The 14,750-nt window shown below is 35.3% G+C and overlaps 1 protein-coding gene across 1 annotated transcript in view; it reads left to right on the top strand.

The window, feature by feature from the left end:
• Positions 1–2,625: 2,625 nt before the first annotated feature.
• cnsta (consortin, connexin sorting protein a) overlaps positions 2,626–14,750 on the top strand; it is a 38,232-nt gene continuing 26,107 nt past the window's right edge. Inside the window, exons 1-3 of the mRNA XM_067367824.1 lie at positions 2,626–2,755; positions 7,919–8,338; positions 13,588–13,730. Coding sequence (XP_067223925.1) covers positions 8,002–8,338; positions 13,588–13,730 — 480 coding nt within the window. The 5' untranslated portion in view covers positions 2,626–2,755; positions 7,919–8,001. The remainder of the gene's footprint in view (positions 2,756–7,918; positions 8,339–13,587; positions 13,731–14,750) is intronic.

The raw sequence follows: 14,750 nt of genomic DNA, 5'->3' as shown, positions 1-14,750 counted from the left end.
TACACTCAATGATGATTTGTATAATAAAGTTTAGAATTACATAATCATATTTCTACTCCATTTTTTAAAAAAATATAAACATTTAAATTGTGGCTGTCATAACTGATTTATTCAAACATGCATTAAATTTGAAGAACATTAAAAATGATAAAGAATATGTAACAGTGCATATATTTATCATAATGTTGCTTTCTTGTCCGTGCTGCCGCTTCTCTTTAAAGGTAGTTCACCCAAAAATGAAAATTCTATTATTTACTTACCCTCAAGTTGTTCAAAATATGTATAATTTTCTTTCTTTGTTCAGTTGAACACAAAGGAAGATATTTTGAAGAATGTGTTAAACTGAACAGTTTGGGGCACCATGGACTTCCATAGTAGTTTTTTTTTTCCTACTTTGAAAGTCAATGGTGCCCCAAAGTGGCCTGGTTACAAAATATCTTCCTTTGTGTTCAACAGAACAAAGAAATTTATACAGATTTTGAACAACTTGAGGGTGAGTAAATGATAATAGAATTTTCATTTTTGGGTGAACTATCCCTTTAACTGATTCATTACAGTGATCTGTCACGCCACATTAAACAGCGCCAAAACGGTATTTCTTTTTTGAATCTAATAATAAGATGGACGTCATTTGAAACCTGAGACTTTGCTTCATATCAAAAGTAACAAAGCACAAAGATTATTGCGATTTACCGGATGGGAAGCGCGCTACATGTTCTATATATTCATCAACTGAAAACAGACTAGACTAATGGATTCTTGGGATTTAAGAATCGATATCGTAAAAATGAGAATCGATTAAATTCGAGAAATCGATATTTGTCTAGTATTATTGTTTTAGTAACACTTTACAAGAAGGTCCCTCTAAATTATCTATTTTTTTTCTAGCCATTAAACCTAATATCACATCACACTGCATCAGGGCTCTCAAGTTTTGAACTGAGTTCAGAGTGAGATTTCGGCGGCGACGGGGGTTTGGGTGGGGACGGGGGTCTGATATGAAAAATGACACATTCGTACAAATAAAAAAATATTTATTTAATTCAGCATTTTTGTGTGTATGTGAGTGAGTGTGAGAGATAGATAATGGTAATATAATCATACACATTGTTGTTTTTCCTCAACATTGTAATGTGAAACAATATAAACATGGTAACCATATTCCGACTCTAGTGTACCTTATATGTACGTTACGTTTGTCACGATAACTGGCGCGCTCTGCTTTACTAGTGTTTTTTTCCCGCTCGCTGCTTGAGCCTATAATGCTTTTGTTCTTTAGGCCTATATTTTTTGTTTACACATATTGTTTTTAATTACTGTTTTAAACTGAATGAAAACCTTAAGATAAAACACAAACTTGTTGTGTATATTACCTAATCATAAGTTTGTTCAGAAATGGTGACGACAACTTGAATAAAAAATAAAAATAAAAAACGTCTCTCATTTTCTCAAAATAATCGTAATTTAAAGCTGCTGTCCGCGATTTTTGGCCCTCTAGCGGTTAATAAACAGAACTGCACGCTGGTATGTCTATGGCGAGTCACAAAGTCATACTCTGCGGCGAGTCCTACCAGTCCGGTCTGAAATAGTCCGAATATAAACACTTATTATAAGTTTACCATAATGATTCAGGATAAGACAGAAACACGGTTTGGAAAATTGATTCATGTTGTATATTCTCATTATATATATTTTTGTACATTTTTTGACTGCAGCTTTAAATACACGAATATTCGAAAATTCGCAAACATTAATTTATTGCACATTTATTGGAAAGTCTGAATTTATCAGAAGTCCGAATGTGCGAATATAAAACCAATTTTACCCAAGTATGACTTACTGTACTCATAGGATATGGTCCCACATCGATCACGATCAGTCTGTAGCCAGATGTGAATCAATGTGACTGACAGATGTCCTCCTCTGTAGCTAACTACTTCAGCGAGCATCTGAATCAGTGCGCGAGCCCGTGAATCACAGAATGTGTCGTTGGAATCAGAACATAAATATTTTTGTGGAGGGAATATCTAAATCTTACCCGGATACAGTAATTCTATTTTCTGATTGGCTGTTCGGTAGCTATATTTTTTTTTTATTAGATTAACTGGTGTGTGGCAGGGCTTTCTACTCAATGGGGAACTCGCTTGATTCCTCTAATAGCGGCGCAACTTGTTGTGCGTTATCCTGGAGATTTCTCTGCGTGAGAAATACATGGTGTGGCGTGTGAGCGTGTGAACGGGTTGAAATGCGTGTGTCTCACGCCCAATGCGTGAGACTTGAGAGCCCTGCTGCATTTTAATAAACAATCGGTTAGTGTGTTGTTTTAGTGTTTTGAATTACAACAAGGTTTGTCAGTATGTTCTCATAATGTAGGGGACGTGGCCTGAAAACTGAATACACAAGGTTAAACCAGTATACACAATATAATTGTCTAACTTACTAAAGTTACTAAACAGAATGAAATACTAAATTATAACTTAAATGATAATTTCATCCACAAGGTGGCATAACGCACCATATAATAAATGATAAACAACCTACAGGTTCCCAAGCAACAGCAGCATGTAGTTGAGCAGCGGGAGCTGAAGTACCCGGATAGCAGGAGGAGGAGGAGCTGCGCAGACAGCTGAAGTACCCGGATGATTCACAGGAAGAGCTGCGCAGACGTGCAGTAGAAACACAAACACACATCAGCCGACAGTCAAGAGCGCGGTTGCCTGTCCATCCGAATTCAAAGCACCTGCCCGATCGATCTGTAAGTGCTTTCTCTTATTTTTAATGCAATATATTAATGAGAGAGAATTTTCGCTTTTGAAATGCAGAATGATACGTGCAGCTTGTTGAAATAAAGGCTTGATGCACTTATGATGCTATGCTTGTTAGCGCTTGAATTAATGACAGCTCCATCTGCTCTATCCGCTATCCGTACCACTGACACCTTATGTGACAAATAACACTTCTGTTAGAAGTTAGACAAATGTGATATTATGTGCAGTGATGAACGCGGCTTTTATAGAGCTTGAATCCTGCATCTTTATATGAATATGACATGTTCTGATGATAGATCATATGTGTCTATATATATATATATATATATATATATATATATATATATATATATATATATATATATATATATACCATGATGGACACACTGCATTATATAATATCAACATTTGTTTTCATCCAGCTGCAGCATTAACGTTCTGTGTTGATTTCTCTTAGTTTATAAGCATAAATATTATGACAGAGAAAGTGAATGGGGATTGAAGTTTTATTTGAAGTGTCATGTGTCAGAGAAGAATGAGCTCATTGAAAGTGAGTTATGCGTGTTATGCCAAAAATGTTTTGCTCATAAGTGTGTGAACTTTTCATGTTCTTAATACAGTGGAAGAGATCACTGACTGTTATACTAGGAAGGCAATCAAGCCAGTTGACAGTGTCATTTCAATGTATTGACTCACAGAGGTCACAACCCTTCCTAAAGGTCAAATTTTGACAATTTAGTTTTGCTAGCCTACACTTTTCTTGTATTATCATTAAATAGCTATTATTACATAATAAGGGATAATATACAGCCAGTTGGTCATTATCATAAAATAAAGCACTTTAGGGTGATGCAACATGATCTTGCACACCATGTCAGGAATTTTTACAGCATTACTCATCTTTTATATTCAGGATGGATGTTGTGTTTATTTATAAAAAAATATTACAAAATGAATAATTAATTTTCATTTTGTAATAATAATGACAACAACAGTCATTCTTTAGAAATATCTAACTGCTTATGGAGTGCAACAGCACCTGTCCACTTTTTCAATGGCATTAGTTCCAGAAATATTTTTCCCATTCATTTTTTCTCTTAGAAAATCTTCATTTAAGAGTTAGAAGCCATGAATAAAGCTACGAGGAGGAGAATCACAACATTAGAAACTTTGACTTGCAGCAATACAGTATTTGAAAATCAGGCACGATACAACACTGTGTACTTTAATGAGGGAAAGAACTACAATCCCATGAAGGACATCATGGAGAAATTATGGAAAAACAATTGGAGAAGTATAAAACTATTTATTTAATAGTGTATATATAATCAATATGATATATGTAATCAACATCTTAAAATAAATAGTTTTATATTTCTCCATTGTTTTTCCATAATTTCTCCATAATGTCCTTCACAATGCTTCATGGAATTAGATACACACAGAGATTAGATAGATATATTTTTTTAAGTTTATTGCAAGATATGTATATTATTATATGTAAATATTTAAAGGTGCCCTAGAACTTCTTTTTAAAAGATGTAATATAAGTCTAAGGTGTCCCCTGAATGTGTCTGTGAAGTTTCAGCTCAAATTTTTTTTTTAGGTTGCGGCCCCTTTAATTCTCGTGCTCCCCTCCCCCGGAGCTCGCGCTTGCCTTGAACAGCATAAACATAGTTTACACAGCTAATATAACCCTCAAAATGGACCTTTACAAGATGTTCATTATGCATGCTGCTTTCATACATTGGATCATGTAAGTATAGTATTTATCTGGATGTATTACATTTGATTCTGAATGAGTTTGAGGCTATGCTGCGTGGCTAAAGCTAACATTACACACTGTTGGAGAGATTTATAAAGAATGAAGTTGTGTTTATGAATTATACAGACTGCAAGTGTTTAAAAATGAAAATAGCGACGGCCCTCTTGTCGCCGTGAATACAGTAAGAAACGATGGTAACTTTAACCACATTTAACAGTACATTAGCAACATGCTAATGGAACATTTAGAAAGACAGTTTACAAATATCACTAAAAATATCATGATATCATGGATCACGTCAGTTATTATTGCTCCATCTGCCATTTTTCGCTGTTGTTCTTGCTTGCTTACCTAGTCTGATGAAATGAGATTTATATAATAATGAGGAAACAATGGAGACTCAGTGTATGTCTTTTCCATGTACTGAACTCTTGTTATTCAACTATGCCGAGATAAATTCAATATTTAATTCTAGGGCACCTTTAAGTAGTTTGAGAGTGTATAGGGATCATATGATCATACTTTTAGTTCGGTTCTGTTGGTCCAGACCAAAAAAGAAAATGATACTTTGTGCACATAGGGTTCGAATGGCAGCATTCACACTTATTCAAATGAACGCACTAACAGAGCAGTCGCACCAGACTTCGTTGTAATCTAACCAAACCTGCCAAGTGTGAACACACCCTATCTGTAGTGCGTAATGGGAGTCGGCAGGTGCTAAAGTGTTCTTTTTGCACAGTTTACTTGTTATGATTCTCTGATTGGTGGAGAGTTTTTTTCTCTCTTCTCAGAATCATGGGTAATGTAGTTTTTCATCACTGTTGTGTTGAACTTGTTTATTTAAAAAATAGGTTATAAATAATGTGTTGACAGCTTCAACAAAAGCATTTACCATCAAATAACAATCTCTTAGCTCACAGTAGATCTTTCTTTAAATATCAGGTCTCTTCAGAAAATTTGGACTGAACCGCTCATATGGATTATTTATCTCTTTATGAACTTTTTGAAGCGACATAATGACAGAATTTTCATTTTTGGGTGAACTAACCCTTTGATGATAGTTCATTAATATGTTAATTACGTATATCAGAAATGTGGAAGGAGTTTGAGTATTACTTCTCATTTCAACTTTTAGTTTAAAATCAGAGTAGAGGATTGAGGTGGATTTCACAGATGGTTTTGAAGAATGCTATACGTGTCAGACACATTTTGATCTAGCTACTCCAGTCATGCTTGTTATTCAGGCTAAATAAACCTATTTTCATCTCTCTCTCACTCTCTGTCTCTCTCTCTCTCTCTCTCTCTCTCTCTCTCTCTCTCTCTCATATTCACCCCACAGGCTTAAATGTTTTTAAATGAGCTAATGAGAGAGTGCAGCTGTCTTTGATTATTAATGAGTTCTCTCTTAAAAGAATGCAGATGAATGAACATAACAGCTCTCATGCCTACATTTCTGCTTGCCATAACATGACCCACCTAATGTTATTTTGGCTGTGCCCTTTAAAGTGTCAGCTATTGACAAAAAAAAATCCTCCCCATGAAATGTTAAAGCGGTCACGAGCCCGAGACAATAGCTATTTATCAGCTGTAACTAGTCACTAAGAACTGATACAAAGCCAACATGTGTCAGGCAGGTTTACCTGGCCGTTCTCGATGATGTGGTTTGGTTGTGTGTAGGTGGTCACACCGCAGGCACAGATCTGATGGTCCCCAGATCACTGAGTCACTATGAAAGGCGAATAAATGCCTGGGGTCTGCTGTGAGTCAGTCCGCTCTTCTACAGGGCCAAATAACATACACAACCTCTACACAAACAGCCAGGTTCTTTATGGCTACAGTTTTATAATGATTCATTGGTTCACTAACATAAAAATAATTTAGTTTCTGTCATTTTAGTACATCAATTTAAACTTATCTCAGGTATTTTTTTACAAGTATTATTTATTTCAATGAATGAAAATGGTTTTAATAGTTTTAGTTAACAATACAACACTGGATTTAGCTGTTCACTTAATGCACATCATTCTGCCCGAAGCATCATCATTGCACGCAGTGACCTATAAGCATCATTTATTCATTCATTTATTTGTGTCTACGGCTCCAGAATCCCCTTGAGCAGATGAAAAACAAACAGGCAATCTGTTTTAAGGTCTGTAAGATGCTGTATGATATTGCATAAGCTCTGTCATGAGACGGTATACTATAACGACCCAATGGGGACAATCATGGAAAATCTCCATGGTGTATGAATTCACTATTCAGGGGAAGCAAACAATCAGAGAGAGAGAGAGAGAGATAGCATACTGACTATATAGTGCATTTTCTACATCAGTTTAATACAGCAAACTAAAGGGACGCAGGACGGTAGGTTTGGTGCTGATATGTGTTTATGATGGTGTTATTGATGTTACACAATTTTGTTGCTTTCTAGTTTGTTTCTGTTTGGTTATGAGTATTTTGTTGCTGTTGTTGTTGTTGCTGTTGTTGGGAAATCCCAAATAATTTAAGCATGCTTGTATGAAAAGGGTTGCATCAATTCAAACTATCTTCAACGAATGAAAAAAGCTTGATTCAGTTGATTAATTAGTATTGTGTTTACAGATTCCTCTGAATTTTCCATATATTAAAATTTTTCAGTTTAAGATACTGTTGCTGAATATTCTATGAAAATTCAGTACAAATTGGTACATATAAATGAAACTAATTTAATGTATTTTTCCTTTATTTAGAGAAATTTCTTGATTATTTCTAATTTAAATTTGTAGTGTATTTTATTTCTCATGGAACATTTTAACTGATTACATGTACAATGGTGGTTCTTTAAGTTTAATATTTGGGAAGAAAGAAAAAAAAAATATATATATATATAATATATATATATATATATATATATATATATATATATATATATATATATATATATATATATATATATATATATATGTATGTATGTATGTATATGTAAACAGTTAAAAAAATTTGAATTGTTTTAGATTTTCTAAATATATTTAAGATAATAAAGTAATAATAATAATAATAATTATACATTGATTTATTTTTATTTTTGTTAAAACCAATTTGTAAAATTCTTTTGTGAAAGATTATCTACAATGATACAAAATGATACCAAAACTCATTGAGCTGAAAATACACATTGACAAATAACTATTTTTCATTTGGCTTCTGATTAGTACAACTATAAACAAATGCAAAACAAAATAGACAAATGTAGAAATCTTGAGTGTTTTGATTCATGTACTGCACTCAACCAGCTTGAAGTGGAATTATGGGTAAACTATGAGTCAGTTCTCTTAAAGGCCAGCGAGCTCTTTACTTTTCATGATGGCTCACGGCCATAAAAATGTCTCTCTGGTTTATTCTCCAGCGGCCGAGCGGGAGCACTGTTGAGTGGCTGAGAGGCCTGCAAGGGTTCAAGTGGATCTTCATGCTCTCAGTCAGCTGGACCTTATGGACGACGGACAGTGGCAGAGCGATGGCCCAGTGAGGCGGGGAGGACTATCTGACCCCGACCTCCTAAACGACTCTGAGTCCAGTCGCAGCCCGGACGAGAACCAGAACCGACTGGTGGAGGAAGCAGAGGAGGTCGAACAGGGGCCCCGTGGTGGACAGAAGCCCGTCAGACAGGAAAATACTAATAACAATGGTGATGATGAAGATTATGACAGCTCCAAGGTGGAGGAAGAGGAAGAAGAGGAGGAAGAGGTGGATAGTAACAGTGGTGCGTACTCTCCAGAGCTGGATGGACACATCCGAGACTCCCCAACACCCAGTCCCAGTCCCACAGGTAACAGACACTGTCAAACAGAGATATTTGAAATAAGAAATAGATTGTACTGAATGTCAGCTTGCTTATTTTGCTTAAGATAAGGATTTATTAAGTCCACATGTCATACAAACAAAAAACTAAGCTTTTAACCACAGGTCGAGAGCTGTCGTTCCAACCACACAACTTTGTGTTGCTGTTTAAATAAAAATACTCTTAAAGTATTTAATTTAAGATTTAGGAGTTATTTTTCATTGTTAAAGGTGCAATGTGCAAATTTTGGCGGTATCTAGAGGTGAGGTTGCGAACTGCAACTAAAAGCACACACCCCTCGCACCTCTCCCTTTCGGAGAAGCTATGGTGGCCGTCTGGCTGACACAAGACAAAGATGTCGTCGTCTGAGACAGTTAGAGTGTAGCCAATGAAGCAATGAGGTTTCTTCTTACTTCTAACAAAGAATGGTCTCTGCTTCTAATAAACCAGATGACTACTACTACTACTAATTTATGCATATTCAATGCAGTGATGATGCAAAATGCCTCTAAAAACACGAAAGATTTAGAAGAACAACATAGTGATGAAGCACAATCTGTAGAGCAGTTTGTCCATTTAGGGCTACTGTAGAAACATGCCGGCGCATAATGATGACTTGACGTGGAGGGGGGACCTGCAGTGTGTGAGATAGAAATGGCTCATTCTAAGGTAATAAAAACATAACCGTTCATTATGTAAGGTCTTTATACACCACTGAAAACATAGTTATGTATATTATATTGCATTTCTGTCAGTAGATCCTCCTAAATGTTACACATTGCACCTGTAATTAATGTTAACTAATGTTAATAAATGAATCCTTATTGTAAAGTGTTAAAAAATGTATTAATTGTATTATAAATGCTAATTGAAATAAAGCTGAATTAAATTAAATATATTTGCTGCAAAATTAGGTGTTTTTGGGTGCTTTTGCCTTGGCATTGGCAACTAACTGACTAAGTACTAAAATGACTTAGCTAAATAGAAATATTAAACTCTGTTAAAAATTAAGAACACATAGCAAAATTACTACCACTTAAAATGAAATAATTGATATAAAAAAAGCTATAACTTACCATAAATTGCAGTAAAATACTGTTTGTTCAGATGTGCCATGGCTAAACAAATGAATTATTTTTGCATTCAAAAACCAAATTTTTGTTCGTTTTCACATGTCGTTCATTATTAAAACAGATTCTACAGTACATTAAGTCTCATAGCAGAGTCAGTTAATCAGTCCCAGAGCTTCACGGAATGAGAGCACAATGTGAAAATCTCCTCGTGTTGACCTAGAAGCAGTCATCCCAAGTTAAATGGTTGTGTTTTTGAGCCATGTGTCAGTGCATGTGACTGTTCATAGTTTTCACACCAAAAACAAATCGCTAACTCGCCTAGGAGTTAGTGTGTGCAGAGTTTGTTTAGTCAAGCTCTCATCTGCTATGGTGAGAATTTCTGAGGAAGATCTTGTTCTTTGCTAAAGATTGTGAAGTTTGTGGCAAGAGTTCTGAAAATCAGTAGCAAGTCAATGAGATATCCCAAAAATGAAAATGTTATTGTTTACTCACCTCAAGTTGTTCCAAACCTTTATAGTTTCTTTAATCTCCTGATCACAATTTTAAAGGTGCCCTAGAATGCTTTTTCACAAGATGTAATATAAGTCTAAGGTGTCCCCTGAATGTGTCTGCAAAGTTTCAGCTCAAAATACCCCATAGACCCCATTTTTTTTTTTTTTAACTGCCTATTTTGGGGCATCATTAAATATGCATAGATTCAGGCTGCGTCCCCTTTAAATGCTCGTGCTTCCCTCCCCCAAGCTTGTGACTCTATAATACATTGCATAAACAAAGTTCACACAGCTAATATAACCCTCAAAATGGATCTTTGTGTTCGTCATGCAGCATATCAGATCATGTAAGTATAGTATTTATTTGGATGTTTACATTTGATTCTGAAGAAGTTTGATAGTAGCCTATGTGTGGCTAACAGGCTAAAGCTAACATTACACACTGTTGGAGAGATTTATAAAGAATGAAGTTGTGTTTATGAATTATACAGACTGCAAGTGTTTAAAAATGAAAATAATGGCATTCTTGTCTCCGTGAATACAGTAAGAAACGATGGTAACTTGAACCACATTTAACAGTACATTAGCAACATGCTAACAAAACATTTAGAAAGACAATTTACAAATATCACTAAAAATATCATGTTATCATGGATCATGTCAGTTATTATTGTTACATCTGCCATTTTTCGCTATTGTCCTTGCTTTCTTAACTGCATTAAGTCTGTTGACTCGGCTCTGTGCTAGTCCAGATGTTAATACTGGCTTGTCTAATGCCTTGAACATGGGCTGGCATATGCAGATATTGGGGGCGTACATATTAATGATCCCGACTGTTACGTAACAGTCAGTGTTATGTTGAGATTCGGCTGTTCTTCGGAGGTCTTTTAAACAAATGAGATTTAAATAAGAAGGAGGAAACAATGAAGTTTGAGACTCACTGTATGTCATTTCCATGTACTGAACTCTTGTTATACAACTATGCCAAGATAAATTAAATTTTCAATTCTATGGCACCTTTTAAGAATATTGGTAACCAGACAATTGACTGTACCCATTAACTTCCATAGTATTTTTTTTCCTACTATGGAAGTCAACGGGTGCCGTCAGTTCTCTGGTTACCATCATTCTTTAGGATATTCTTTTGTGTTCAACAGAAGAATGAAAGTATACAGGTTTTGAAACAACTTGAGGGTGAGTAAATGACAAATTTTTCATTTTTGGGTGGACTATCCCTTTTGAAGTCACAAAGAAATTGTGCTTGGTCACTTTATATGCCAGTCAGATGGACTTTTTTCTGTCAAAGTTTGCCAGGAAAAAAACAATAAATTCTGCTAATAAAAAACTTAAGATTAGTAATCCCTATGCTCTGCTTGGTACGCTCAGGAACCAGATCACATGTATATACAAAACAAAAATGACTGATACTAAATGTCCTTGGATATTAAATTGTTTCTGGGGCACAACCCAGTCTAAAACTGTGTCAACCTGTCATTGGCTTGATCAGACTGTAGGTGGAGAAGAGTTTTTAGTGTCTCTGAGGAGTCAGGCACCTTGAGTAATAGGGCTAGACTTTTGTTTCTGTTTTTGTGTGAGTGACTGTATCCCATTGTTTTCGTGCAACTTTCAGACAGGTTTGAGTGGCATGAGTAATATGTGCCAACCTCTATAGTGAGATATATCTGTGTTTATATGCAAACACTGGGTGTAGCCGCTCCGTTGAATTTAAAGGAACATTTTAGATGCCTGTGTGTTAGATGTACTGCAATGAAAATGCACTTTAGGTGTTAGGGGCCGTTTACACAACACCATTTTCAACTAAAAATATAAAAGTTTTTATGCGCTTTGGCGGTTGAAAATGCAAACATTTGAAAATGAGTTTGAAAGTGTGAACTTTTGAAAGCAATACCGTTATCACCACAGAGTAAAATACAAAAACACAAATTTGTGGAAACGATGACATCATGCACATACGTATGTTCAGTCTATTAGCGCATAGTGTTTCTCTACAAAGTGACCTTTCCAATTACTAACCTAGCATGCATAATACTTCATTTTTAGTCATTTTCACGGATCTGTGTGAACAGGGATTGCTTTGACAATGGTGTCGTCTGTACACGAAAAATGCTAAAGAAAAACTTTTACATCATTGTCCTGTAAACGTACCCTTAGATAACCACATCAGATAACATTAACTAAAATTAAAACTGTTAAAAACATTTTTGTTAATTAAATTAACAATTTGACAATTTTATCAATTTTGTTGATAAAGCAAAGGTGAAAAAATTGAAAATAAATTATAAAAGTTTTAGATGGAAAAAGTAAATGAAAATTAAAATTTTGCCTTGACAACTGACTGAAGCAGGTTTAAATTGAAGCACTAAAATTAAAAATGGACTAAAAATAATAAAATGGAAATAAATGAAAAACTAAAACTGAAATTAAAGCAAATTAAACCTAAATAGTGATGTTAATAATAATAATAATAACAATAAATAACAAAAGCACTTAACAAAAAATTTACTAAAAATGAAAATATAAAAAAGACAATTCACAATATTAATTAATAGTGTATAAATAATACTAAAATAACACTAAACCACTTAAAGGTGCCATAGAACGTGTTTTCAAAAGATGTAATATAAGTCTAAGGTGTCCCCTGAATGTGTCTGTGAAGTTTCAGCTCAAAATACCCCATTTAACTGCCTATTTTGGGGCATCATTAACTATGCCCCGATACAGGCTGCGCGGCCCCTTTAAATCTCTCGCTCCCTCCCCCGAGCTCTCGACTATAAGTGCAGTTATACAGTGCATAAACAAAGTTTACACAGCTAATATAACCCTCAAATGGATCTTTACAAGATGTTCGTCATTCATGCTGCATGCATGCATCGATTCCTGTAAGTATAGTATTTATTTTGATGTTTACATTTGATTCTGAATGAGTCTGAGGCTGTGATCCGTGGCTAACAGCTAATGCTATACTGTTGGAGAGATTAATAAAGAATGAAGTTGTGTTTATGAATTATACAGACTGCAAGTGTTTAAAAATGAAAATAACGACAGTCTTGTCTCCGTGAATACAGTAAGAAACGATGGTAACTTTAACCACATTTAACAGTACATTAGCAACATGCTAACGAAACATTTAGAAAGACAATTTACAAATATCACTAAAAATATCATGATATCATGGATCATGTCGGTTATTATCGCTCCATCTGCCATTTTTCGCTATTGTCCTTGCTTGCTTACCTAGTCTGATGATTCAGCTGTGCACAGATCCAGACATTAATACTGGCTGCCCTTGTCTAATGCTTTGAACATGAGCTGGCATATGAAAATATTGGGGTCATACATATTAATGATCCCGACAGTCGGTTTTATGTTGAGATTCGCCTGTTTTCCGGAGGTCTTTTAAACAAATGAGATTTATATAAGAAGGAGGAAACAATGGACTTTGAGACTCAGCGTATGTCTTTTCCATGTACTGAACTCTTGTTATTCAACTATGCCGAGGTAAATTATATTTTTGATTCTAGGGCACCTTTACATTAAAGTCTGTTGGTAATAATAATGCTAAAATGCACACAGTTAGTGTTATTCAAGTAAAACTATAGTAAATGTTCAGTGTCAGCACTTTTTAAAGAGGATGTCATATTTGTCTTTTCAGTGTCAGAGGGGCTTGTCAGTCCTGAAGGAACCCCTCATAGCAATGCTGGTTCACCCCAGGGCTTTGGCCGCCCCTTGGCAGCATCTCTCCAGGAGCTGGGGGAGCAGGGAGACCACCCTCTTCTGCCACACTGCCTCCATCAGGTCTCATACTAATGTTGCACATCTCTTCTCTAGGGTTTTTCACACAGCACTTAACCCTGGGTTATTGTCATTCTAAAACCCTGTTTAAACCTTGAGTAAAGGAAAATTTCAAACTTGTAATTTAAAAGCAGGGATAGCACCGTTTTTACCTGGGCTTATAAAACCCTGCCCCGAAACAGGGTTGGCACTGCTTTTGTGCTGTTAACCCTGCATTGCGGTGCCAAACATGTGCAGTGTTAAATGATGCAGTGTGTTTCGACTAGATGCTTAGCAACAGACAACTAATCATGTGCTGTTTAAACAGTCATTTCAGCATTTGATGGAAAAAAATAGTGAAGAGTGAAGAGACAGTTTCATTCTTACCTTTTATAGTGCGAAAAGTCAGAAAAAAATTTGATTGTACAGTCGGCAATATACAATATGGGACAGGTGAATGCTAGAGCTTTTATGTAAACAGTTTGTGTGCTGCGTTCGTCCAGTCAATGACACTGAGACCATATATATATGCAGATAAGAACATTGACCCAGGGTTTAGCAATGTACAGTGTGAAACGTGACTCAAGATAACCCAAGATTCTGTTTGCCTGGGGTTTAAAATGACCCAGGGTTAACTATTTCAAGAGTGAAAAGCCCTCATGTGGGTCTCTGTTGAAAATGAGTAATGAAGTGTTAAATTAAATGTTGTTAACAAGTAAATGTCATCTCTCACCATTCATTCATTAGTGCATGCTTGTCTGTTTCAATCAGACTGTAGTTAGATTTGATGCAGTATTTCATTTCACATGAATGAAGACATGAGGGATTGATGTTTAGGTGTTGAGTATGTTGTACAAAATAATAAATCATAAAAACATATATAAATATATATTTAAAAAAAATCAAAATAGGGATTGGATGCACTGCCTTTGGTTCCAATACCAAAAGATGGGAAGACTTCTCCTTTTTCAAAATTGATTAGGGTAATGATTTTGCTAGCATAATTTGATCAAAACTATAGTAAAAACAGTCATATTGTTATGA

The sequence above is a fragment of the Chanodichthys erythropterus genome, chromosome 18 (genome assembly GCF_024489055.1).
Source record: "Chanodichthys erythropterus isolate Z2021 chromosome 18, ASM2448905v1, whole genome shotgun sequence".
In the NCBI taxonomy this organism is placed as follows: Eukaryota; Metazoa; Chordata; class Actinopteri; order Cypriniformes; family Xenocyprididae; genus Chanodichthys; species Chanodichthys erythropterus.
Note: the sequence above shows the minus strand (reverse complement) of the source record. Positions and strands in the feature narration are given on the sequence as shown.